Source organism: Tyto alba, unplaced genomic scaffold (assembly GCF_018691265.1).
Source record: "Tyto alba isolate M040663 unplaced genomic scaffold, T.alba_DEE_v4.0 Super-Scaffold_14, whole genome shotgun sequence".
Taxonomy (NCBI): Eukaryota; Metazoa; Chordata; class Aves; order Strigiformes; family Tytonidae; genus Tyto; species Tyto alba.
The window spans coordinates 59,528,874-59,551,927 of NW_024881276.1; the positions used below are offsets into that span (position 1 = coordinate 59,528,874).

Genomic DNA, 23,054 nt, shown 5'->3' on the forward strand with positions numbered 1-23,054 from the left:
GGATCTGCACCGCTGTGAGCTGGCTCTTTGCCCCAGATGTGGGACTTTTCCCTTGAAACCTCAGCTGAAGAGTGGCTTAATCATTTGCCCCCAGGATGCACGTGCCCTGTTCTGCAGTGGTTCCCCTTTGGTACTGATCCTTGGGGCGTGATACTCACACAAACCTGACAGGCAGAATCTTCCCTTCCCCTTACTCCCGGGGGCATGCAGAACTATCCAAGTGTACAGGCATTGCCTCAGTTTTGGAACGCATGCTTATCCGAAAGGGAAAAAGGGGCTAGGAGGATATTCTATATCATAGTATAGTTTGAAAAATCACATAGAAAAAATGTATGGCTGTAAAGGGCCAACAGCAAGAGACAGGACTGAAAAACAAGATATTCCAGCTCTGTAACGCTGCTCATTCCAAATGCCTGCAGGCCTGGACCCCTACTGACCTTCATTTCACTTGCAAGTCTCCCATGCCTCTTCAAATCCGGCTCCAGATGTGCTCCATTAGACATCCAGATCACAAGAGCTGCAAATCAGTGGCCTCTTCAAACATTTCTGGTTTAAGATATTTATGCTATCTTATAGATACCTATAGAACAGCTTGATCAAAGGCTGCTATTTGTCTGGCTACCTTTATTAATGTTCACATGTCCTTCAGTTCCACCTGCCCTCCTGTCCTCCATCTCCCAATTCAGTGCCATGGGAAAAATAGAGAAGGTGATCACAGACTAAATCATTGTGCTTATTTTCATAACGTGGCATTGCCTTTCTTTCAAAACAGATTTTGATCTCATGGTACTCAACGATGGTGTAAATGAAGCCACCACAAGTCAGCTCAGCAGAGCAGACAATTTCTGTTACAACTGTTCCAGCTCCAGCAGACATTTCTGAGTTTCTTGAGATGGCTTCTCTCCTTGAAAGATATACTTCATGATTGTAACAATGACATGCTTTCCACCACCTTGCTTTGTTGGCTTTTAATGAAAGCTGACACTCTGGAGCCTGAAATGAGAGGGTTTTCTGCCTCAGCAGAGCAGCCTTGAGCACTACTTCTGCTCCAACGAGCACGGGCTGCTGTGAGGAGTGGCATGAGCAGACCAGCCATGCCATGCATGGAGCCTTGACAGAGTCTGACTGCAAGTAAAAGGTATCTAAGTGAAATTCGGGTGAGAAATTGATGATTTTTGAGTACCTGGATTTCTCCAAACAAAAGGGACTTCTTTCAGTGAATGGGAGTGTAGAACAAGGAGCAAAGGCCTTGATGGTCATCTACCAGGGAGACAGAGGAGCTCATTTTCATGGAAACAGAGCTTAAATGCAGTTCTCCCAGCCTGTCATCATCTACTTTCCCATTTCACAGCATTGACTCCAGAAGACAGCAGCTGCTCACTCTCACACTTTACATACCCATGTCTAGGTCTTCTAGATCATCCAGAAACAGATCTAAAAAAAAAAAAAAAAAATCCAAATGCTCAGAGGGAAGTCACCAAGATGCATCAGATGAAGCATGCTGGAAATCCTACTGCTTTTCAGAGCTTAGCCAGATGTCTCAGGACTGCCAGCAGGCCCCTTCAGCCACTGCCATTTGCATAAGCCAGAAGCCACTCTTCTAGCAATTTTAGGACCTAATGAGCCTCATTTGGTTGTTCTAAGTTATGTGCAAAAGGGGGCAGTGCTGCTGCCTCCCCTTTCCCTTGTACACCAGGAGCCAGTGGGCAGGGTGCTCAGCAGGAATTGGGGGAGCACACGTGCCTTCTCCTCTGCAGAAAAAGCAGCATCTCTTCTCTGCCAAGAGAGAGCCTTGACTGAAGAAGCTCATAGGCAGTTTCATGGCAGGAGAGCTGACACTTCCTTACTGAAACTTGGCCACACAACACTCCAAAACAGGGTTAGGTAACCGTGCAGCCCCGTGCACCAGCGACTCCTGTGGCATTTTCCTCCAAGGAATTACTGGGTGAAGGAATGACCTTGCACCCCCACCTTCACCCTCACTCACACACAGGACAACCTCAATCCCTCGCCTGCCATGCATCACTCTTCCCTTCCTGCGGCCCCTTGTTCTCAGTGGTTTTGCTGAACCGTGCCAGAGCTCCAAGGGGAGCAGAGAGAGGTCCCGCTTGCTGGCGCCTGGTGCCCAGGGCGGTACAGCTTGCAGGGCACCAGCGCCCGAGGTTGCCTTCTGTCAACAAAGGGGAGCCTTGTGTGCATGGCAAGACTGGGAGGCGCACTGAGCAGAGGAGATGCCCAGCAAGTTGGTACTTCTTTGGCACAAAGCGACATGTGGCATCCCACTGCTGCCCGGCAGCTGTCAGCTATCTTGTGGTGCTGTAAAGTGCTCTGCACCGGTGGGTCTAGCCTTGAAAAATATTTATAAGAAAACAAGGTCAGGTGTCTTCCCAGATATTTTTAAGATCACATTGTGTTTTTGAAGATGAGGCACATTAGCTGTTTTCATGTATGTACAGTCCTAGCCTCATTTAAATGACCTGATTAAGCCCAAGTAATTAAATAAATTAAATGACAGAGATTCCGATTATTTCCAGTTACACTGGCCCAATTCCCCACTTGTTTACACAACACATTTATAACAAAGGCAAATGTGCACACATGGGTTTTAACCAGTTTAAATAGATGAATTCTGTTTACGCCTTTACTTGGACAGCTTTATATAAAGATTAAATTAAAGTATTGTTAAACTCCTCCTAGGGAGAATAGTTCAGAGTAAATACTCGTACTGCAGGCTATTGACACAGGCAAACCCCAAGGGACATGAGCTCCAAATAATACACCACCAACCAATTTCTGCACTGGCTGTGGTGTCCGATCTGCCCCCGCTCTGCCTCAGCTCCGCTCCCCAGCAGCTCCCTCAGGTCCGGGCAGCAGCAAGCTCCCTTGCTCCACTCTCTGGGCAGCAAGGAGGCACCTCTGGCATTCCCACCAGAGGTCCATGACACGAGGAGGCTCGTATTAGTCAGGGAAATACCGAAATAACAGCCTAGATGGGGACTGAAATTTTTCTGAAGAAAAAATAATGAAGAAGCAGAGCTGGTGGGGGACAGAAAGATGAGTCAAAGAGGTGGAATGGGGAAGAAAGAGGAAGACCAGGTGGTGTAGCTGAAGATTTTGCTCTGAGGAGTGTTACAGAAAAGGAAACATCCAGAGGGAAGGTGAAGGGAAAGGGAAAGTGAAAGGGAAAGTGAAAGGGAAAGGGAAGGGGAAAGGGAAGGGAAAAGGGAAAGGGAAAGGGAAAGGGAAAGGGAAAGGGAAAGGGAAAGGGAAAGGGAAAGGGAAAGGGAAAGGGAAAGGGAAAGGGAAAGGGAAAGGGAAAGGGAAAGGGAAAGGGAAAGGGAAAGGGGGGGAGGGGAGGGGAGGGGAGGGGAGGGGAGGGGAGGGGAGGGGAGGGGAGGGAAGGGGAGGGGAGGGGAGGGGAGGGGAGGGGAGGGGAGGGGAGGGGAGGGGAGGGGAGGGGAGGGAAGGGGAGGGGAGGGAAAGGGAGGAAGGGAGGGAGGAAGGGAGGGAGGAAGGGAGGGTAGCTGGGATGGCTGTTAGCTGATGCATCTCATTTCTGTACCTGCTGTAAATACCTCCAGGAAAGGCCAAGCTATGGAAGATATCAGCCACAGCTTGGCAGGACAACCAAGTGGAAGAAGCAAGGGACATAGTTTTCCATGTCTGGCTGCCCGATGTAACAGAGCTTGGGAGTAAGGCCCAACACAGGCAATGCCACAGAATAGCCAGTTTAAAGTAAATGTATTTAAGCAAGTAACAATTACCCAAAGTGTTAAAGAACTCATTGGTCTCAATAAAAGCAGAGAACAGTCTTTGCTGACATGGAGCCCTTCCTAATCTACTCAGAAGTTTTCTGAAAGCCTTATCAGATAATTATTGCACATTTAACATTTGCACCTCCTTTTTCTCTCTTCATTCTGGTTGGGAGCTCAGCATGAGATGCCTCTCTTCAGTGGGCGTTGCAGGAGGCTGTTCATAGCTTTGAACACTGAACTAAATGTCGGCCAATCTCTGAGACGCTGGCACAGCCTGAAATAAATAGAGAAATTAAATATATTGGTGAGAGAGGAAGGTCTGTGGATGAAACTTGGAAGGCCCCTTCTCTGAATCATGGTCTAGTCTTGTATGAGCCATGTGGGGATAGGTTGGTACTCCAACAGCTCACTCGCAGGAGCCCTACTTCTCACGTGCATCTTCAGCCTGGAGGTTAGGCACTGGGCTTCCCGCACAAAAAGTTAGAAGATGAGAAAAAAAAGGGATCCTTATAACAAGCTGAGCAGGGGGGATTTCAGATCCAGCCAGAAATGAAAGGTAGGTAGAAAAGACACAGTGATTGCCATGTGTCAGGTGACCAGAGGTGGAGATTTTGTAGTGCCTTTTCATTTGGTCAAATCCGCGTGGAATTCCACAGCCCTGGAAAAAAGGTCCCAACCTGCTGCTCTTGCCAAGTTCTGTTCCCTTTTGCATGTAAAGAAGTGTCAGAGCCTCCTGGGATAAAACCTTGTAGGAATCTTTACTAGTTGAAAACCCCAAAGCCCCAGCCTACTAAGAAATGCCCAATGGGAGTTCAGTCTCCCAGTCAGCATTGCTATCCACTTGAGTTCATGGTCACTAGCGTATGAAAATCTTTAAAACGTGACTTGAAGTGGGAGAAAACCCTCTCTGCTCATGACTGAATACTTTTTCACTGAACTTGCATGTCATACCTGTTCATGTGAGAAACTGGAGTTTGCACTGGGCTCTGCAAATTTGCTGTTCAGTGAGGGGATCAAACATGACAGCTACAGGTAGGAGCAGAAGTGAGAAACGCAGAATGAGGAGCAACAGTAAAAGCTTGGAGAAGACATAGATGCCTTTAACGTATGTGGGATGCAGAGATTGGAATCTGGACCAAAAGAGTGTATTATCTAGTACCCAGAGAAAAATTCTGCAGCCATTCTTTCTGAACTTTTCATGCAGCAAAAAAAAAATTGGTTGCATTTTACCCTGGTAAACATTAAATTAAATACTGAAAAATATATGCAGTCCCCAGAACAGAAATTCCAAGTTTTGCTCAGCTCTACTTCGTAGTTTTGCATCTCTTTCATTGGGGTGGAAGCAACTTCCTCCTTGCAAGCTACGTTGCTATGACACCTGAAATGCCAAGTGGCTTCACAGGAAGCAAAGAATCACCTTAAATATAGTAACTAGAACCAGCACAGCTCACTTGGATTCCCTTTTTGTGACCCATCCATCAGGCCCCTGATTTTAGATGGCTTACAAAACCTCTGTATCACCAACTACAAACAACCTGCAAAATGCTTACCAGCTAAGGCCATCGACAAGCGAAACTCATCCTGCAAAATCCTCAAAACTTCTTGAAGACCTTCTTCACCCTGCTCCAATAAAGAAAGCTGTCAGGGTAAAAGGAGCACTGGCACAGAGCAATGCTGCAGGATGCTTGCACTGTGAGAGCTGGGACAATCCCTTAAGTCCCTGCCAATTCCAGTCTCTCATACAGATGGATGATTAAAATTATATGATGGATGTGCTCAGTTCGTCACAGATTAATTTAGATGCTTTTCCTTTTGTGTTACATCTGAACAGGGAAAGAAAACAGAGCTGTTTTTCACTTCTGACATTTTCTAGCTGTTTTTTCTTCTTAGCTTTCAGTTAATGTCCATCAATGGGCTGCTTGTAAAATATCAAGCCTTACAAAGCTGACAGTATTTTATGAAGTAATGAGAGTTTTATATATGGAGCAGCTTTAGAGCTTTAGTTTACTCAGATACAAGACTGAATCTTTAAAAATAGTACACTGTGCATTTTTCTCCGAGCGAGGGACACCAAAAAGTTCAAAATCCAATAAAATGTACATATGATTCTGATCTTACTGTAAAATATTGGACGATTTTTTCTTTTTTTCTCTTAATTTTTGTTTTTATTTCTTGCAATGAAGAATGCTTTGGGTGCAGACAATGTCATTGCTTGTTTGTGCCCTTCCTCTCTTGTATTCTAGGTCAACACCACTGAGATATCTCTCTAGGAATTCTCTATGGAATATAATATGAAAGCACAGTTGAAATAAAAAAATCCCATCTCCTTTCTGTTTGCATGTTTGCATTGTGAAAAAAAAAAAAAATGCAGGCAACTCAGATCAACAGCCTTTTCATGTGAGGTCCTTTTTCTCTGTTTACTGTCAACAGAAACAGAGTTTCTCCCAAGATACAAGTGATTTCCAGGTTTCTCCCAAGATTCAAGTGATTTCTTGCTTGAAGCCTAGCTGCTGGAATCCACAGCAATCACACCACTGGACAGGAGTCACATTTAAAAGATAGGAAATACTTCTAGACCATAAAAGTAACTATTTTTTCTTCTAGAGAAAGCTTGAAAACTCCAATCCGGAGGCTAAAAGTCAAAAATTTAGCAAAGCAAACAACTGGTGTAATTGCATTTTAATTTTAATTATATTATGTTCACCTTCTGCATCAGAGGCCTAATTCATGACTCCAGATCATAGAAATATGCTAGTAGTTAAGAAGCAGAAATGCTGGAGCTGAGCTAGTAGTGGCACGGTCAGGTACCTACAGGACATGGTTGTGCTCAGCCTTGTTCGAAATGTTTCAGACATCAGTGGGATCAAGCTCTATATGTATTTCTGAAGAATTAATAACACTGCTATGAAACTGCTGTATCAAGACCATATATAGCTTCCAAGCAAGCTGACAGCAAAAAAAAAATTGTCAGACTCATCCTTGTGGCAAATAAGCCCACCTCAGATTTTCAAAAGCACCAAAATACCTACAGTATTTTAGCACCAAACTGCAACACTAAGAAATCGGGTCCCACAAAACAATGTTATCCTCAGCTTCAAAATCATAAAACAGTGGTATTTTTAACTCACAGAAAATGCCTGTGTTTGATTCAATTTAGGATGTTTCCACTTAAAATTCAGCAAAGCAGCAAAAAAAAAAGGTAAGGTTCTTCACTGGTGAAAACTGTCTCTATGACTTTTAAATAACAACAACAGAGGGTTGGAGAGTATGAGAAGTAGACACACAAACTCAAAGCTCCTTACTCACCTTGTAAGCCAGACCCCATAGAGCCGGTCTTCCAATAAAGACACACTTTGCTCCCAGTGCCAGTGCTTTTAATATGTCACTTCCTTTTCGTATTCCACCATCTAAATAAACTTCGACTCTGCCTTGTACTGCCTCCACAACCTCAACCAGAGCATCAATCTGCAAAGAAGCAGCCACTCTCACCTTGAGGTCAGCTTTTGATTCCAAGAGAAAGAGAAGATATTCCAAAAAGACATGCAGGGATGCAATACTTCAGTCGCATACCTTCTCAAAATAAATGAGACAATGCATCACGAATAGCCCGGCGCCAAAAGCTGCAGAATAAAGTGCAGCTCCCTGTTCTGTCTGCCAGATAGTTAACTCCATTTTCCAGTGCTTTGCCAATACTGTTACTCTTTGCTAGCACTTCCGATAAGTGAAAAAGTTACATTTTCACTTGCTTTCTAAAAGATCTTTGAAGCACATTTCAGTGGAAATAATTGCCGTTAATATCTTACTTTCATTTGAGACAGTGATGAATGATACAAATGTTTGTAAAAAAGGCTGATGTCAAACTTCTCCCTGCTGCTGTCCAAATTGCCTGAACTTATATTTCAGCCTAACCCTGGTGACCACCTGTCCAAAGCATCCTCAAAACCCCTAAAGCATCTACAAAGGATTTCATCTGCTATGTAGTACAGTCAAGGTATCATTTCCTCCAGGCTATCTCCTGATTCCGTAAGGTCTTTTCTGTAGAGCACATCATGCTGCCAGGCTGGTAGTGCAGGGCGCTACCGGGCGGAGGTGCTGGCACTGGTCCCAGAGGCAGTATAACCATTGGTGGGACATTGCACTACACCTAATTAACTCTCCTTCACAGCAAACCCAAAGGTCTCTTTCTACAGTGTCCTTAGTTTTTGCCTTTTCATCTTTTTTTTTAAGTAGAGCAGCTATAACTAAGATTACTAAGTGGATTTTTCCAATTGGTCATGATTTTTTTTCAGAATTTCAGACTGAAAACTTTCAGGCTGAAATTTTCCAGGACTAGCTCAACAAGAGCAGGGACAATAGCTTCTGCTGCCAGGCTTGGTACCAGAGGAGCAGCAGAGCTGGACTGGGTATATACTGGTTTGTCTGTGTATGTAAAGAAACTCTTACGATAGAAAAGCAGTGTAATGTGGATGCCATTTCCACTGTTATGACCTGAGCGTTTAGATTAATTTTTTTTTTATATTCTTTGTTGTCAGCCTTGACATAGAATAGAATTCCTTGATACTTATTTTTATTGTACAGAGGAAAACAGAGAAAAAGAAAGTCCGTAAGATATTATGCAATGCCAAACTATAAAATAAGAACAATTGGAAAAACTGTCAGAAACCAAATCAAACCGGTGAAATACACGTGCATCCAAACAACCCACCATTTCTTTGTACAGAGTAAAAAGTGGGGGAATTTTTCCCTGGAAAAGTTATACTTTTTCTTGCTCATGAAAGTCAATAAATTCCCATTTAGAGTTGAGTCTGTAAATACGCAAGCAGACCTCTCGCTAAATCTAGAGACATTGTTTGTGCATGTTTTGGCAGATCTGAGCAACAAGAAGACATTATGCTCTCATTTGTACGTTTTTGGTTCCAGAGCTTCATTTTATTGTTGCTGCAGTGCACAAAGAGTGCATGTGCACTGCACCAGCTAATGAAGACATAGGCAGAAACTTTTACTAACTTAGGCCAGTAGTTTATATGCAGCTGTGTGTCTTCAGTACTGCCTACAGAACCCTCCCAAGAAGCTGAGCAAATACTTCAAGGGGTATTCCATGCCAAGGCATGCATCTTACCAGTTCAAAGCTGAAGCACATCTGCACACATCCACGGCCACACAATGAACACACAAGTCCACCAGAAGCATATATACAAAGATGAGCATAGAGATACCCAGTTTAGCTCAAATGTGCATACAATAAACACTCATGGGACATCCATTTTCTCACTTACAGTGGCCGGTCCTCCATCCAGTTGCCTTCCACCATGATTGGACACAATAATTCCCTGAACTCCATGTCTCACTGCCAGCTCTGCATCTTCTTTTGTCAAGATGCCTTTGATGATGATGGGCAGGTGGGTCAGGCTCCGTAGCCAGTAGATATCGTTCCAGGTGACCGAAGGATCCAAGCTGTTGGGTGGCAGTCCGTACTCAGAACGGTCATCTCCCTATAGCCAGAGGGCAGAAGGAAACCTCATCTGATCTCATCTGAACAATACAGAGGCCCCTTGACATCTTTCCCTGACCTAGAACAAATTAAACTTGTTAACAGACATGTTCATCAGCTTCAGAAAGCACGTGTCTCTGGAAGAGAATAATTACAGTGGGGATGGAGATCAGTGTGTCTAAGGCAGCCGGACTGGGATTTTGAAGCCAGAACCCAGGCTAGCAGGAGGTCAAGCCAGGATGCTGCAGAATCAGAAGGGGAGAAGATACGCCCTGTGTGCAGCAGATGCCAAAGCAGCAGTTACCCAGTGCTTTTGTCTCCTGTGGTACATGCCAGCGCAGCGGATGAAAGGACAGGCTCATTTTACAAACCTCAAAGGCTTCTTCCAAATTCTTCAGTTTCATGTGGGGAGGAAGGCGGAAACCATTGCGGACATCGTCGCGTCTTTTGCCTGTGTAGGGCAGATCCGCGGTGAGGACGAGGCCCTGGAAACCCAAGGCCTCCGCCCGTTGGACTAGCTGCTGGGAAACCGCCCGGTTGCGGTGGATGTAGAGCTGGAACCAGCGGAGGCTGCCGGGGGCAGCAGCAGAGATCTCCTCCAGCGTGCAGGTGGAGTATGTGCTTGTAATGTAACAGATGTTCATCACCTTGGCCGCTTTGGGAGGTGTTGGAAAAGAATCAGAATGAGTCATTTGAACAGTCTTGCCAGACATCAGGTACAAAATTATGTACTGTTTGCAGAGATCACCTGAACTCCTGTTTTACTTATATCGTACCAAACACAGTGCTCTAACAATTGCAAATATGTGTTTGGGTTAAAAATGGCTATATTTACCATGGACTCTTGTAGGATCACTGTTAAGAAAACAGGAAAGGGAGAAGTAATTTACCAAGTAGTGCTTTCATTCTGCAACTATTAGTTTAAAAAACATGAACTTTATGACTGTGTCTTTACTGGAATGCACTGTCAAATGCACTCAGTGTACAGAGAAACACACACAGGAAAAAAGATATTTCCAAGGGTCAGCTCTCCAAGCCCACCTCAAGATTTTCAAAGAGGGGTTATGTTTTTTCTCCAAGGGAGACACTGTTCTTACCAGTAACAATGAATTTACAGGCTGAGTCCCAACCACCCATTTATGTCCTATCTAGAGCCCACAGCACTGAGGACCTGTGTGGTCCTTGGTGTACACCAGAAACATGTCCACAGCTTCTGTCTTAAGTTTGTAGCAGCCTCCACAGAGCTGATCTCATAATAGTGGTAGCTGGAGAAGTAGAGCAATGTCTATACGGCTTCCCACACACTCTGTGTCATCAGACCCCAGTGGGTCATCCACAAAAAGGGATGTCAGAAAGTGGGGAAGGAGTTTGCAACTTCAAGCCTGAATATTTTTCTCAGTCACACTTCAAGTAATCCTAACAGCTTCTTGAGGATTTCCTACAAGCCCCTTTTTGCTACACAGCAACAAAGCAGAAGAGTACCTCTGGCTGTACTTTTCTCTCCATCAGGCCATGCTAGCTGGTGGAAGCCAGTAGGGGCGATTCCTACAGGAAAGCTGATTTCAGTCCCCAGAAGCTTAGTTCTAATGTCCATCATGGATACATCACACAGCATACGTGGCCGGAAACGAATTCTGTAAGGCAAAAAAAATCCCTTCAGGATGGTAGCTCTTCAGTGGCTTTTCTGAGGTTTCATGGAAACCAGATCTCAATTTACCTATTGCAATTCAGGAATCTGAGCCAATAAAGAAAGTCGCATATAACAAAGACTCTTTGTTCTTTCTGGTTGCTTTTAGAGGTCAATATAGCCAGCAGTTCAGCCAGTTCCACTTTTCATTAATTCCATACTCCTGCTTACTGTCCATAGTACATCATTTCAGCATTTCTCACCTCAACTCACCAGCTCATGTTCTCCCACTGTGCATCCCACAGATGCCTTCTACTTGCAGCTCAGTCCTAGGCCGCTGCCTTCCACTCCACCATTTGTATGTCTGTCCACACTGAACGTTGTGCCTGCCCTCAATTTCTGCAGCGTGTTCCCCAAATCCCATTCTACTTATACATAGGCTTCCTGCTGTTCACCAAATTCTCCCCATTGCCTCTCATTCTATTACAGCCACACATCCCCTTTCCCGTCATACCATACCATATCATACTCTACCCTACCCTACCATTTGCCTGTACTCTCAGTATCCCTTATGCCTCATACAGTCTGTGTCATATTCAGGCTAGCATCAGAGTGTACAGCATATGCCACTCAGGTAAATGCATTTCGCTCGGGGACCACCTTGAAAGGGCAGGGTGTTAGGCATCTTTACTTGTGAAGTCCAAACTCTTGCACAAAAACACAGTTTAAAATCTTCCAGTACAACACCCCTCATTTCCTCCTCACATTACCTTTTATATGCCAGGATATTTTCATCTCGGGTGCTACAGTCATCTGCTCCAGCTGCAAAAAAATCCCAAGCAATCTTGGGTAAATACTTTTTGGCATAAGCTTCAAAGTCTGAAAGACACACCATAGCCATTGCTGAGAGGCTCTGGGAACCCTGAAGAAAAGAATAACATGGAGTGGAAATTAGATCCCTGAACTGTCATTCTCTATTCCAGGGGCTCTGCTGTCACTTAACGCAAACCTTGGATCTATTTGTATTGTAGAAAAGTTGCTGAGAGGTTGTCTCAGTCTATCTTGCCATTCAGCTTCTCCCCTAGTATGAGGAAAACTTTCAGATGCAGCCATAAGAGTAGGAAGAAGCTTACATCTCTGTGCCTCTATTCTGTCTTAAACAGAAGCCTGAAGAGGACATTTTAGGTCCTCTGTTATTTTAAGACACAGCAATTGTGTAATTCTGTCATAAAATCTATCCTAAAACTAGCTGGGTTATTTGTTCCACTAACTTCCCTCAAAGGTTGTCCCAAAATAACATTTGCTGGAATGCAGTGACTAAATTCAAGCTCATGGAATCTGGAAACAAGTAAAGACGGAGTCTACATCTAACCTGCTCCAGTATGAACACATTGTAAAACTATGTCCAGACTGAGTGCAAGTCACTGTCAAGGCCAGCACTGCAGAAAACCAAAGTATTTTCTACAGATCTTCATTTCTCTTTTGTAAGAAGTATCTTCTGGGTGTTTGCATTACATACTGGAGCACTGATACATATTAAAAGGGAGCATACAAAATTTGAACAAATTATGAGAAAACACTGACAAAAAGCAAATTCCACAGTATGAAACATGATTCCAAGAACTACTTTCAATCTTTCAGGGAACAGAAGTGACGTTGTGTGACCCAGATGTCTAATCAAACCAACATAAATGCTGCCTAGCAAATGCCTGAACGTATATGCTGTTGAGCCAGCCAGGACTAAACGCTTTGCAAATTAATGTTTCAGCAAACCATGCCCATGTGAGAGGAAACATGTACAAAACACAGACAAAATCAATTTGCTAAATTGTTTGTTGTAATTACTTCCACAGCTCTGATTAAAATAGGCATTTTGCAAGGTATATGAAAACATGAAGTTTTAAAACAGCTGTGGTTTGGTTCTAATTTTTCTAAAATTGTACAGGAAGACATAAATATCCTAGTTTTCAGGATTAGCCTCCCACAGCATATTATCAGGGGTTGAAAGATTCACCAAAACCAGTCCTGTGTGTCCAATGTTGTACAATTTCAGCGCAGAAAAACACATAGGTTAGGTACACAGATCCAACCTGTCATACTGCAGACATGGATATGTCTCACTGACTGCGGGCCCCGTGTATACACTTGAAAATTAGGTTTCATAATTCTCTGCTAAGATAGAGACCAAGATGAGGGACTCATTGGAAAATGAAGAAGAAATGTGACTGATTTCTTCAGTATTGTTTTGTCTCCTCTGACAAAAGGCATTAGGTAGCAGGTGGGAAAAATATCCCAAGACTTGTCTGTATGCCCTCAAGGCATCAAGCACTGCTGGTAGCACAAGTCTTCGTATATCATACATTGTGATATACTGTAAAGCACATGTCATGACTTCTGCTTTTCCAACTGTTAGAAAGGTCAAAGCCAGCAAGCACAAAAAGATAAACTAAGTTCTCTCATGGCAGAACAAATGGGAATTTCAAACAACCCAGGCCCACTGTCTCCTGATTCAGACCTCAGTTCAGACTTACTTTGGGTTTCGGGGGAGACGCAGGAGGCGAGATCCTCTCCTTCGAGTTTACCTGCAAAGATGATGTAGAGGAGGTCTTTTTACTGAGTAGCCACTGTTTTTTCTGGAGTCAATAAACAACCACCAGAGATTAAAGCTCAATCCTGCAGCAAACTTTGTACTGTTTGTATAACAGTAACTTTTTTCTGCTATCAGAGGATAAAAAGGTCTTTCCAAAAACATACATCACCTTGTCAGCAACACGATTGCTTGGGACACAGCACTGGGGCTGTGCTCTTCGGCAGTGGCTGAAGACTGTGCATTCATTTAGCGAAGCAACAGTATTTCAGGAGTTTTGACTGAATCCCTAAACTGTTGCTGACTTGTTGTTGAATGTGCTATAAATCCAACCAAAACGATGATCCACAGACAGTGTGAGCTGTTACAGCCCACAGCTACAGTGCCTTGAATCTTCACCTCGATGTGTGGAAGAGACTTTTTTTGCTTCCGAAAGTATATGAACAAATAAAGTACCCTTTGTCTTCTGCCATTTTCAGAAGGTTATGAGCACTCTCGTGATCCAGCTGCTCTCACACTGGGCTTGCAGATTCCCTCCTTTGGATCCTGTGCTTGGAGCTGGTGGGACTTCTCTGTGCTTCCCTCCATCTCCACTTCTAAGCATTACAAACCAGGACTGAAGTGCCAACAGATTTATGACATTAACGTAAATTTGCAAGATATGAAAAGTAAACACAGTTTTATTTGCCTTTTGGGTTTTTTAGCCATTAGGGCTTATATTTCAGTTTTTCCATGCAAACATGAGAGCTTGAAACTTTGATTTTTACTAACTGAAAGTTGAGATATTTTTCTCATAAACATAAGATACCAGGTGCAGAGGGTGAGGCAGAAGCTTGTGAAAACATTCCCAAAGCTTTGCCAGTATTGTGCTCTCACATCCCAGCTGGGGCAGCGACTGAGCCAAAGGCCTGGGAAAGAGCTGGAACCTGAACAGAGCTGCAGCCTCGGGACCTGTATTGAAGATGTTGGTTTGATCCAGGACTGCAGATCTCACATTCCAGACAGTAGAAATCCTAGGTCACTGACACCATCTTTGCAGCTGTAGTGAACATCTACTCTTCTGTTAAATGTATTCATGACACCCTGCCCAAACTCTACCAGGCACGATCATCTATACTATTGTCTTTTGAAGCTTTTTAAACGCAGCCTTCAGAGCTCATAATCCACCGACAGCTCTGTGAAGCTAGCTTCTGGCATCCAGCTGTGGATGATACAGGTGTCACAAATGAGACAAGGTGTCCACACTTATCCAGGGTGCCAGTGAGCTCCTTGGTTTGCTTTCCTGCCCAGGTCGAGCCATCATCCATCAGACAGCCTTCAGGTCACTTCTAAAGAGATGAGCAAAGTGCCATCTTTACCATCTACACACAACGGAGTGCGTCCCTGGGAAGGGAAGGAAAACCATACACTCATTCTCTGTCCACTAGATGTCAGCTTTGGGTCATATATATCAATCTATGTTGGTAATAACGGGGAAAAAAATCAGTACTTGATGGCCTGCCATGCACTATGGCCTTAAAACTGATACGATCACATCACAAGAGTGCCTGCGAATATGTTTGGAAATCTTCATTCCCTGTGTTCTATTCTTAACATTTTCTGGTGCACAGCATAGCAATAAGTGTAGCTACATCTGGTCTGGCCTGATCTTCGTTACAACCTACAAGTTATCTGCAGAGTCCTCTGTCATATTTCTCATTATGCTGATCTCAGTACTTGCCTACTTTAGGGATGTACATTGTAGCCAACTCGCCAAACCGTAAAGATTATGGTTCCATGGTTGTCATAATTTTACATGAATTTAAAAATAGTCACAGACTGTATTTTGGATCAGGAAAAGGGAAAAATCTCTACTTTTGTGCTGTGGCTTTCAAGAGACTGTACTTTACATCTAGAGAGATTCTTTTCCTTCAGCAATGGACTCAGTTCAAAGTATCAATGACTTCTTGTCCCATAAGTAGCGTTTTCTCTGATACTGGTAATACTTCTGATTTAGCTGCAAAGCTCTAAAGTTCTAAGGGAATCAAAATTTGCCACAGAGATAATACCTTTTATTAAAGCCCCTGCTACATACTTGAAAAAAGCGGACAAGTTTTAAAGTTCTGGAGCCCTTTCATTGGAATACAATAAAAGACTTAAAAAGACTCTCTAAAAGCTTTGCCAGAAGTCTTTCTGCCTTCTTGTGAGGAGTGAAAAAAAAAAATAATATAGGAAATACTCACAGATTTGGTCCAGCCTTGCAGGTAGAGTGTCAAGCAGCCAACAGCTAAAGTTTGATTTTTGCACAAACCTGCACAGCTGGGGTTTTGCAGTTGCTTACTTTTCAATACTAACATAGTGAAAGGCTTGTGAGTCCAAACACAAAGATCCCGTGTAAATCTGTGCTCCAGTTCCTATTACAATCACAATGCTCGTTACTCCAGTTGGTTATATTTGTTTGCTTTTCACAGATGGCAAATCACCATGGGTCAAGCTGACATCTACCTCACTGATGCAGTTGTGGGTTCAGTCTAGGACTTTACAACACTTTGGTGAAGAATTTGGTGGACTCTAAACAATGTAAGTAACTCAGATCACATAACAGTTAGCATACAGTCACCACTGTTTTTCCTTATCAGATGTCTTTCTTAGACATATGCCCCGTGTTTGGAAGGAAAAGATTTTTTCCTTGCATGTCAGTCATGCAGGAAAGTTTTCCCAAAATTAAATATTTAAATAGCCATCCCTCTATTATAGGTGGAGATGGCAACGAATCCTATATTTAACATTGCTTAACACTTTTGATTATAAGATACAGTTTTCAGTTGCTTTTAATTTTGTCATATTTTAATCATTCTAGGCTGAAATTTTCCATCCTTGGTCTCTGTGTTGGGCTGAATTTTTTTGGGAACATTTCACTGAAAGCCAGTCAGCAACTTCCAAGAATGAGGTTAGTGAAAAATATGGTGGTTGGCCCATGCTGAAAATGTCTTACAGTGGTTTTATTGCAGTTCAGTGCTTCATGCAGGGGCTTGAAATTAGCGGGGGCTGATCCCTGGGGGCATCAGCCTGTACTTGCTAGCCATATGAAAATCCAGCCAATTCTGACCTAGCTGTAAATCACTGTTCTCTGCTTGCACATGCTCAGCAGATCTTGTCTGAAATCCAGATGTTATCTTTACTGAAGACTTGCCTAGTGCAGAGCATGCCTCTGCCCATGGCCAAAGGAACTCAGAAAGCCCCAAAATAAAAGCAGAGGGCTGAGAGCTGGCCGCCCCCCACTCTACCACCCCCCATGCCACCTGTGCTTGGATTCAGCCTTAAACAGCACTGGAGGGGAGAAGGAAGAGAAAAGTAATGGTTCAAAAGAGGAGATGCGGGACAGCATCTAGGGACAGGCAGGGTAGGATGTTCAGAAGTAACAAGGTCAGAGACAGAGCAGATGGGAGTAAAACAGGACAGGGCCGTGCCAGGATGTCAGGACTTCAGGGAGGATAGAATAATCAAGAGAAAGGGACAAAATTTGGGGAAGAGGCAGAAGGGGACAGCCTGTGGCAAAAAGAGTTGTAAGTGACTACCAAATATCTGTCTGTTCTTTCTGTAACTACCTCTGTCTCCAAAACCCAGAAGAGAGCTTGATTCATTCTCAGCATTACTCTGTGGAATGGCAAATAGCTACAGAGCCCTTTGGGAAAACATGTCTCATCTATCCTCAGTGTTACATTCTCAAAAAGGAAAAGTGTTTCCCACTAGCTCATGCAGCAGAGCTCTGTACTGCGTGTCTGGAAGTCCAACCATATAAAGTCTCACATCTCCCATGTGCTGTCACATGTCATTTCTGAGCCTTTCTCCTGGCTTAGCTGATGTGACAGTATGTCACCCAGCTACAAGTCTTCCCATAAGGTAGCTGCATCTCACTTCAACAACTGCTTCAGCATCAGAGAAAGGGTCTGAAGCAGATCAGGTTTAACTGTCATGCATCAGAGAGGACCAAGCAAAGATCTACTAAACCGGTGGCAACAGGGCACAGGGAAATCACAGGATGTGAAAGCAGATTGTGTCTGGAAAGAAACACTGAGGCTGGTAATCCACAGCCAGTTAATTGTTTAGTGACGCGGTGTCAGCACAGCGTCTCTGTTTCCAGCCTCTGAGCACTCAGAGCTGTTCTTGAGATTACCACCACATTGGTCTTAACCTCCGTGCTCTGCACCCTCGACTGTAAAACAGAGATGACTTTATTACTATGTGCAGCACTAGCTCAGGACTGTTCTTTTTTTGGCTGGGCTCCACGAGAGCTAGTGGACTTAGATTGCCTGAAATAAGGCAATCCAAATTCATGGACATGTTGGGAAAACCATGCCTCATGGGGGCCTATCCCAGTTGCCACACACTGCCACTATGGCCCTGTGTGTGGAATCTCTTCTTTTTCCCCTGGAGAGTTCAGGTTAGAAAAACAATGATCCTTTCCCTTGCAAATTGCAAGGACCACCTCTGTCCTCTCACAAGGGGAACAGAATCAAGCACAGTGGACTTTCCAAATCGCAGGCTGGATTTCCAACTTGATTCCAAACCAAGCCCTGACAGGACTTTTCAGCTGACAGCTTCTTTGACATAGGGGAGTCTACCTGTCTCTCCACATCTGTCTTAGCCTCCCTGGTCGTGACATCTTGTAGGTGGAGCACCATGTATCCTGCTCTCCACCAGTCTGAATCTTCCTACATCTTTCAATTCTCTCAGGAACCTGAATTTTTGTGGTATCCTTTCTTTCAACTCATTCTTATCCTTTTTCTTCATTCCATACCCTTTCTCCCTAGGGAAAAAAAAAAAAAAAAAAAAAAAAAAAAGCAGGAGAAACTGGGAGCATGCCTCTGGGTCCTACTGTGTAAGTCTGTTCCCTTGCATCTCTTCAAGTGAGGAAGGTCTACAGTGCTTTCTGACACCGAAGAGAAGTGATGCAGTCTTTTCACCCTCTTCATAAAGATACTGGAGCCACAGACTCTGAAATGTCCCTTCGCCAGCAATGCTGGAATTAAACCAAAAGGGCATTTGTGTGGGAGGAAAGATCACATCAGGTTTTGATGTAAGAGTCTCACTTACCATTGTGTGAGGAGTCATGGGCTGCAGGTAGCAGGGAGGCAGTGCACGAGCAGCGTCACAGATTGAGCACACAACCATAAAAAAAGAGATTTTGGAGAGCAGTTCCAGAGTCATTTAATTATTACTGGGAAATGCTGAAGGAGGGAAAACAATGTCTGTCTATTCTCAGTATGAAAAGATACAACACTGCCCCTCTCAGACACATATCTAAGACTACTGTCAAGCTAATAACTGCACAAATAAGTACAACCTGCCGTATGTATGCAAAATAGGGGTAATGGTGTGAACTGACCAAGAAAAGAGTTAGGGAAGAAGGGCTGCAGATGCTGTGTTTCCCAGAACAGCCTTTGGTCCTCACTAGCTGCTCCCAAAGCTGCCTTCAGTGACGCTGAGCTCACACGAGGTGGAGCAGCAGAGGAGCTCAGGCATGACTCAGCTTTGAGTCTTGCATTTGATTTCCGCGGGCAGCTGTCCCTCTTAAAGCCAGGGAGTCAGAGGCAGCTGGATATGACATTAATCAGAATACACCCTTATGTAGAGTTGGCTACAGATTATTTTGTCCATAACCTTATCTGGCCCAATAGGCTAGCTAAGCTTGTGTGGATGTCCAGCTTTTCTCTTCCTTCTTGTTTTTTAAAGTCCCATGGCACTGGCGGTGGATGAAGTAGCTCACTCAAATCCACAGAACGCAACAAAAACAGAAACAAGAGGTACCCAGGAGCAGCACCCGCCTGAGACAATGAGCACTCTGGTCTGAATGTCCCACTTCCATTTTATAAATTGGGCGAAGTCCTGGCAACTTTCATCTGTAGTGGGACTGATGCTGCTCTCTGACCACCATTTGAGACTCAGTGAGGACTAAGTCTTTATCTGACGTTGCATAACTGCCATAGACAAATACAAAAGTAGAGCTGAGAGGAGATCAGAGAGGCCATCTACTCCACTCCTCTTTCTGACATCAGAATTAGCTATACCTGTGCCCTTCTCTACTCATGGAGATTCCACATCTTCCAAAGACCAGTTTCATTGATTTACTGCACTCAACACCAGGAAAATTTACAGGTGTTTCACCTGGATCTCCCTTCCCATAATTTAACCTATTATCCACCCATAGTGGACACAGAAAAATATTCACTCCCATTTGCTTTATGTCTGTATTTAAAATATTTAAAGATCATTTCTGGATCACCCTCTCTATTGTCTCTCTCATAAACCAAGCTATGCAAATTCCTTCAGCCTTTCCCCATGAGCCATGACTTCTGGTCACTCCCAATTCTCTCCTCTGACTCTCCAGCTGTTCCACATCCTCCCTTAATTAAAGCACCAGAAACTGAACATGATCCTCCAGCTGAGTTCTCTCCTGCCCTTATCTGGAACAAAGCAGAAAGAATATGCCAATACTCCTGTTTATTCAGCTGTGATGTTAGAAGAGTACTTTTGTGTTCATTACTCAGCAGTATGTTCTTTACTCATTTCTTCAGATGTGCCATTTCATCCTCAGATAAAGAAAGGAGCCAAACTCTTTTGTTCATCTCTTCCAGACAAAGTAGTCTAACCTCTTTTCCAACTAGGACAAGAGTCAGGCTAAGGATAATAGAAGTCTCAAACCCCAGAGATCAATCACCTACCAAAGAACTCTCTTTTTTTTTTTGCTAAAAATGTTGAGAGGAAATAGATGTCATAAAAAGACTCCATCCCACATACACAACAGATACACCCTAATATATCCCGGATGTCTTCTCAGAGAAGCAGAGACAGAGAAAACCTGATATGATATTTGATATAAAGAAGGACTTTGAACAACAGTGTTAGGAATATTTTCTATTGTGAAAGATCCACCTCAGCCTCGAGATTTCGTGGTGATGGAAGGGCAGAAAATAAAGGAGATTTTAAGGACTCTCAGTCTGAATAAGAATGTGGACTGAAAACCACAGCCGAAGGGCTCCTTTTAGCTTTGAGACTGAATTAGTGTTTAAGCTGAGCCTAAGACTCTGGAGTCCCAGAACTGATGCCTTCATGAAAGTAAAATTATACTAGTGCCTTGGAAGTTGGCTTGTCTATTATTGTTAATGTCTAGACTCCAAGTACAGCTTCAGTCCTATCATGAAAGCAGAGGATCTGCTCTCATGAGGCCCCAGCATGGTATCAGGGGGCTGCCCCAGTCCCAACAACACCAAGGTTGACCCACTTCAGAGGCAGTCACTGGCTGACACTAAATCCAAGAACAGGGAAGCAGCTGAGTTGAGGCAGCATGACCCTCTTTGCACATTGATCTGTGGCAGCTTTCTACTGAGAGGTTTCTCTGTCTTGCAGCAGCACTGCATGCAGTTTTCAGCTTGGAACACATGGCAGCCTCCAGATTCCTCTCTGCAATGCTGCTCTATAGCTCATGCACAGCTGATGATTGATAGCTAAATGCAGAAGATGTTCTTTTCCTAATAAAACTGTATCCTGGGTTTCCCAGACTATTTTTTTCCAGTTTGTCAAGGTCATCTAACATAATTTCAAGCACTCCCAGTTCAATGTAATACAGAAATATAATAAATATATTCTCTATTCTGTTATCCATTTGATTAATTTAAAAATTAGCAATAGAGAGCTCAATTAACATATACTTCCCGGCTAACAGTGAACTGTCAATGACTACTCTCTGAACATACTTTTCAAACAATATTGCACTCACCTGTTAATACTTGCACATATACAGTATTTCCTTAGCTTGCTTCTGAGAAGCTTGTATGAGACAATGTTCAAAGACGTAGTAAAGTTAAAATACATCTTTTTGCTGTTCTTCCCTATCCACAAGTCCTGTCACAGAAGCATATTAGATTGGTTTGCTATGATTTGTTCTTGATAAATTCATACTGGTTGCCACTCACATTGCAGTTAACTTCTGGAGGCTCAGTGATTGCTTCCCCTGCCTTCTCAGTATTGAAAAAAAAAATAGTAAGAGGCAACAAATTTATCTCTGTACTCCATGATTCCTCAAAGATAACAGCTAATAGTTCTGGCATTGTTTCAGACAGTCCTCCCACTATCCTAGTTGGAATTTCATCAAGTCCAGCTGATCTGAAAAGATCCAACATATCTAACTCTCTTCCATTATATTGCTTGGTCTTGCAGCAAATTGAAAACATTCTCAGACATTCTTAGCAAAATGAAGACCCTAGACAGTCATTTCGAAATGAAAATATTCCCTAACAGGCTGGAAAACCCAGTTAGCTGGGGAAAGCCGACAGGTGTGGAAAAGCCTAGACTTGACATGAGTACCCTTATGAGGAAAAAAATGGGAAAGTTCTGAATCCCGAAGGAAAGCACAATTCAGAATATGCAAGAAATACAGCAGGGAAAGGGAAACAAACATATTGGGCTTTATACAAGGTGCCAATAAAAGAACCAAAGTAGTGGTACACTCACTTCTACACAATGTTTGAAATCTAAAAAATGAGATGAGGAACCGGAATGTCTGATCCAAAATGCAGACACTGATATAGCAGATGTATTGGAAATCTGGTGAAAGAAAGACAGTCAGTGGGGACACTAAACCCAGGATATAAAGTACACAGTAAAGATAAACTGTGCCAGAGGCAGAGCAGTGCTCCACCTTATTGAAAGCTCAGTGTCAAATCAGATTTATAAGCTCACCAACTCAACAAGTAACAAGTCTGTACAGGTTGAAATTCCAGGCCTAAATAGGAAAAATACAGTTATGACAGATAAAGTTACTCACCCAGGAGAGCAAAATGCCTTGAATTTGATAAGCTAAAAGAGATCAGAGAGGCAGGAAAAACAGCAGTAATGAGAGATGTCAATTGCCCTCCTGTAGATTGACAAATGTCATGCCAGGACATGAAACAGAGATGACGTTTTTGGGCTCTGTCAGCAATTATTCCATGGAGCAGCTGGTTAGAGAGCCCATAGGAGCAAAGGCAGTCCTCGGCTTTGTGGCTTTAGCCCTTCCAGTGGAAGCTCCACTCTGCGGCAGTGACCACAGAGGACTCGGCTTCCCCAGCTCTACAGGGGCACTGCAGGCCAAATATGCCACTGCCATTGTCCTCAGCTTCAAGAAAAGCTATGCAGAAACAAGGAAGCTTGTTAAAAAGAAACTAGAAAGGTCAGAAAAGAGAAATCCTAACAAGCAGCATGGAAACTTCTGAAGAACACCAGACTGGAAGCATAACACTGCTGCGTATGACCTATTGAGAAAGGCTGGAGAATGGATTAAAGGAGGCCAGCACACATAAACAGCCAAGTAAGCAAGTTTATTAGCAGTAAGAAGACATTTTTCAAAAAGATGCCTATTGTATCCAAAGCAATAAAATGAAATGAATAGTGTAGTCAGGCAGATTAAAAGCAAAATCCAAATTAAGAAGGCTAAAAAGAGTTTGAGAAGAACTAGCTAAAGAAATCAAAACTAGTACTTCATCAAAAAATTCAGGAGCAAAAAACCTGCTAGGGACTCTGCATGGCCAGATAATGATAAGGCAAAACTGAGAGATAATTAAGCCATTCTGCATT

At 43.4% G+C, this 23,054-nt stretch overlaps 1 protein-coding gene across 2 annotated transcripts; it reads right to left on the reverse strand.

The window, feature by feature from the left end:
* Positions 1-3,933: 3,933 nt before the first annotated feature.
* Positions 3,934-11,774, reverse strand: HAO2 (hydroxyacid oxidase 2). 2 transcript variants are annotated; one of them, XM_009971462.3, is made up of 7 exons: positions 11,644-11,774; positions 10,729-10,880; positions 9,618-9,901; positions 9,032-9,247; positions 7,062-7,220; positions 5,306-5,375; positions 3,934-4,029 (listed from the first exon to the last, which is right to left on the reverse strand). In XM_009971462.3, the coding sequence occupies exons 1-7, from the start codon at positions 11,772-11,774 to the stop codon at positions 3,974-3,976; spliced, it is 1,068 nt and encodes a 355-aa protein (XP_009969764.1). In that variant the 3' UTR covers positions 3,934-3,973. The 2 variants fall into 2 exon arrangements, with proteins under 2 accessions (XP_009969764.1, XP_032851575.1); XM_032995684.2 differs by lacking the exon at positions 9,032-9,247.
* Positions 11,775-23,054: the final 11,280 nt, after the last annotated feature.

What these genes read in the sequence shown, in the direction of transcription:
- HAO2 (XM_009971462.3), bottom strand. Translation starts at nt 11,774, where the DNA reads ATGGCTATGGTGTGTCTTTCAGACTTTGAAGCTTATGCCAAAAAGTAT. An exon ending in AGAGAAAAGTACAGCCAGAG is followed by an intron (nt 9,902 to 10,728) that starts GTACTCTTCTGC and finishes CACCTCCCAAAG; the next exon opens with CGGCCAAGGTGATGAACATC. An exon ending in ATTTGGAAGAAGCCTTTGAG is followed by an intron (nt 9,248 to 9,617) that starts GTTTGTAAAATG and finishes CTCTGGCTATAG; the next exon opens with GGAGATGACCGTTCTGAGTA.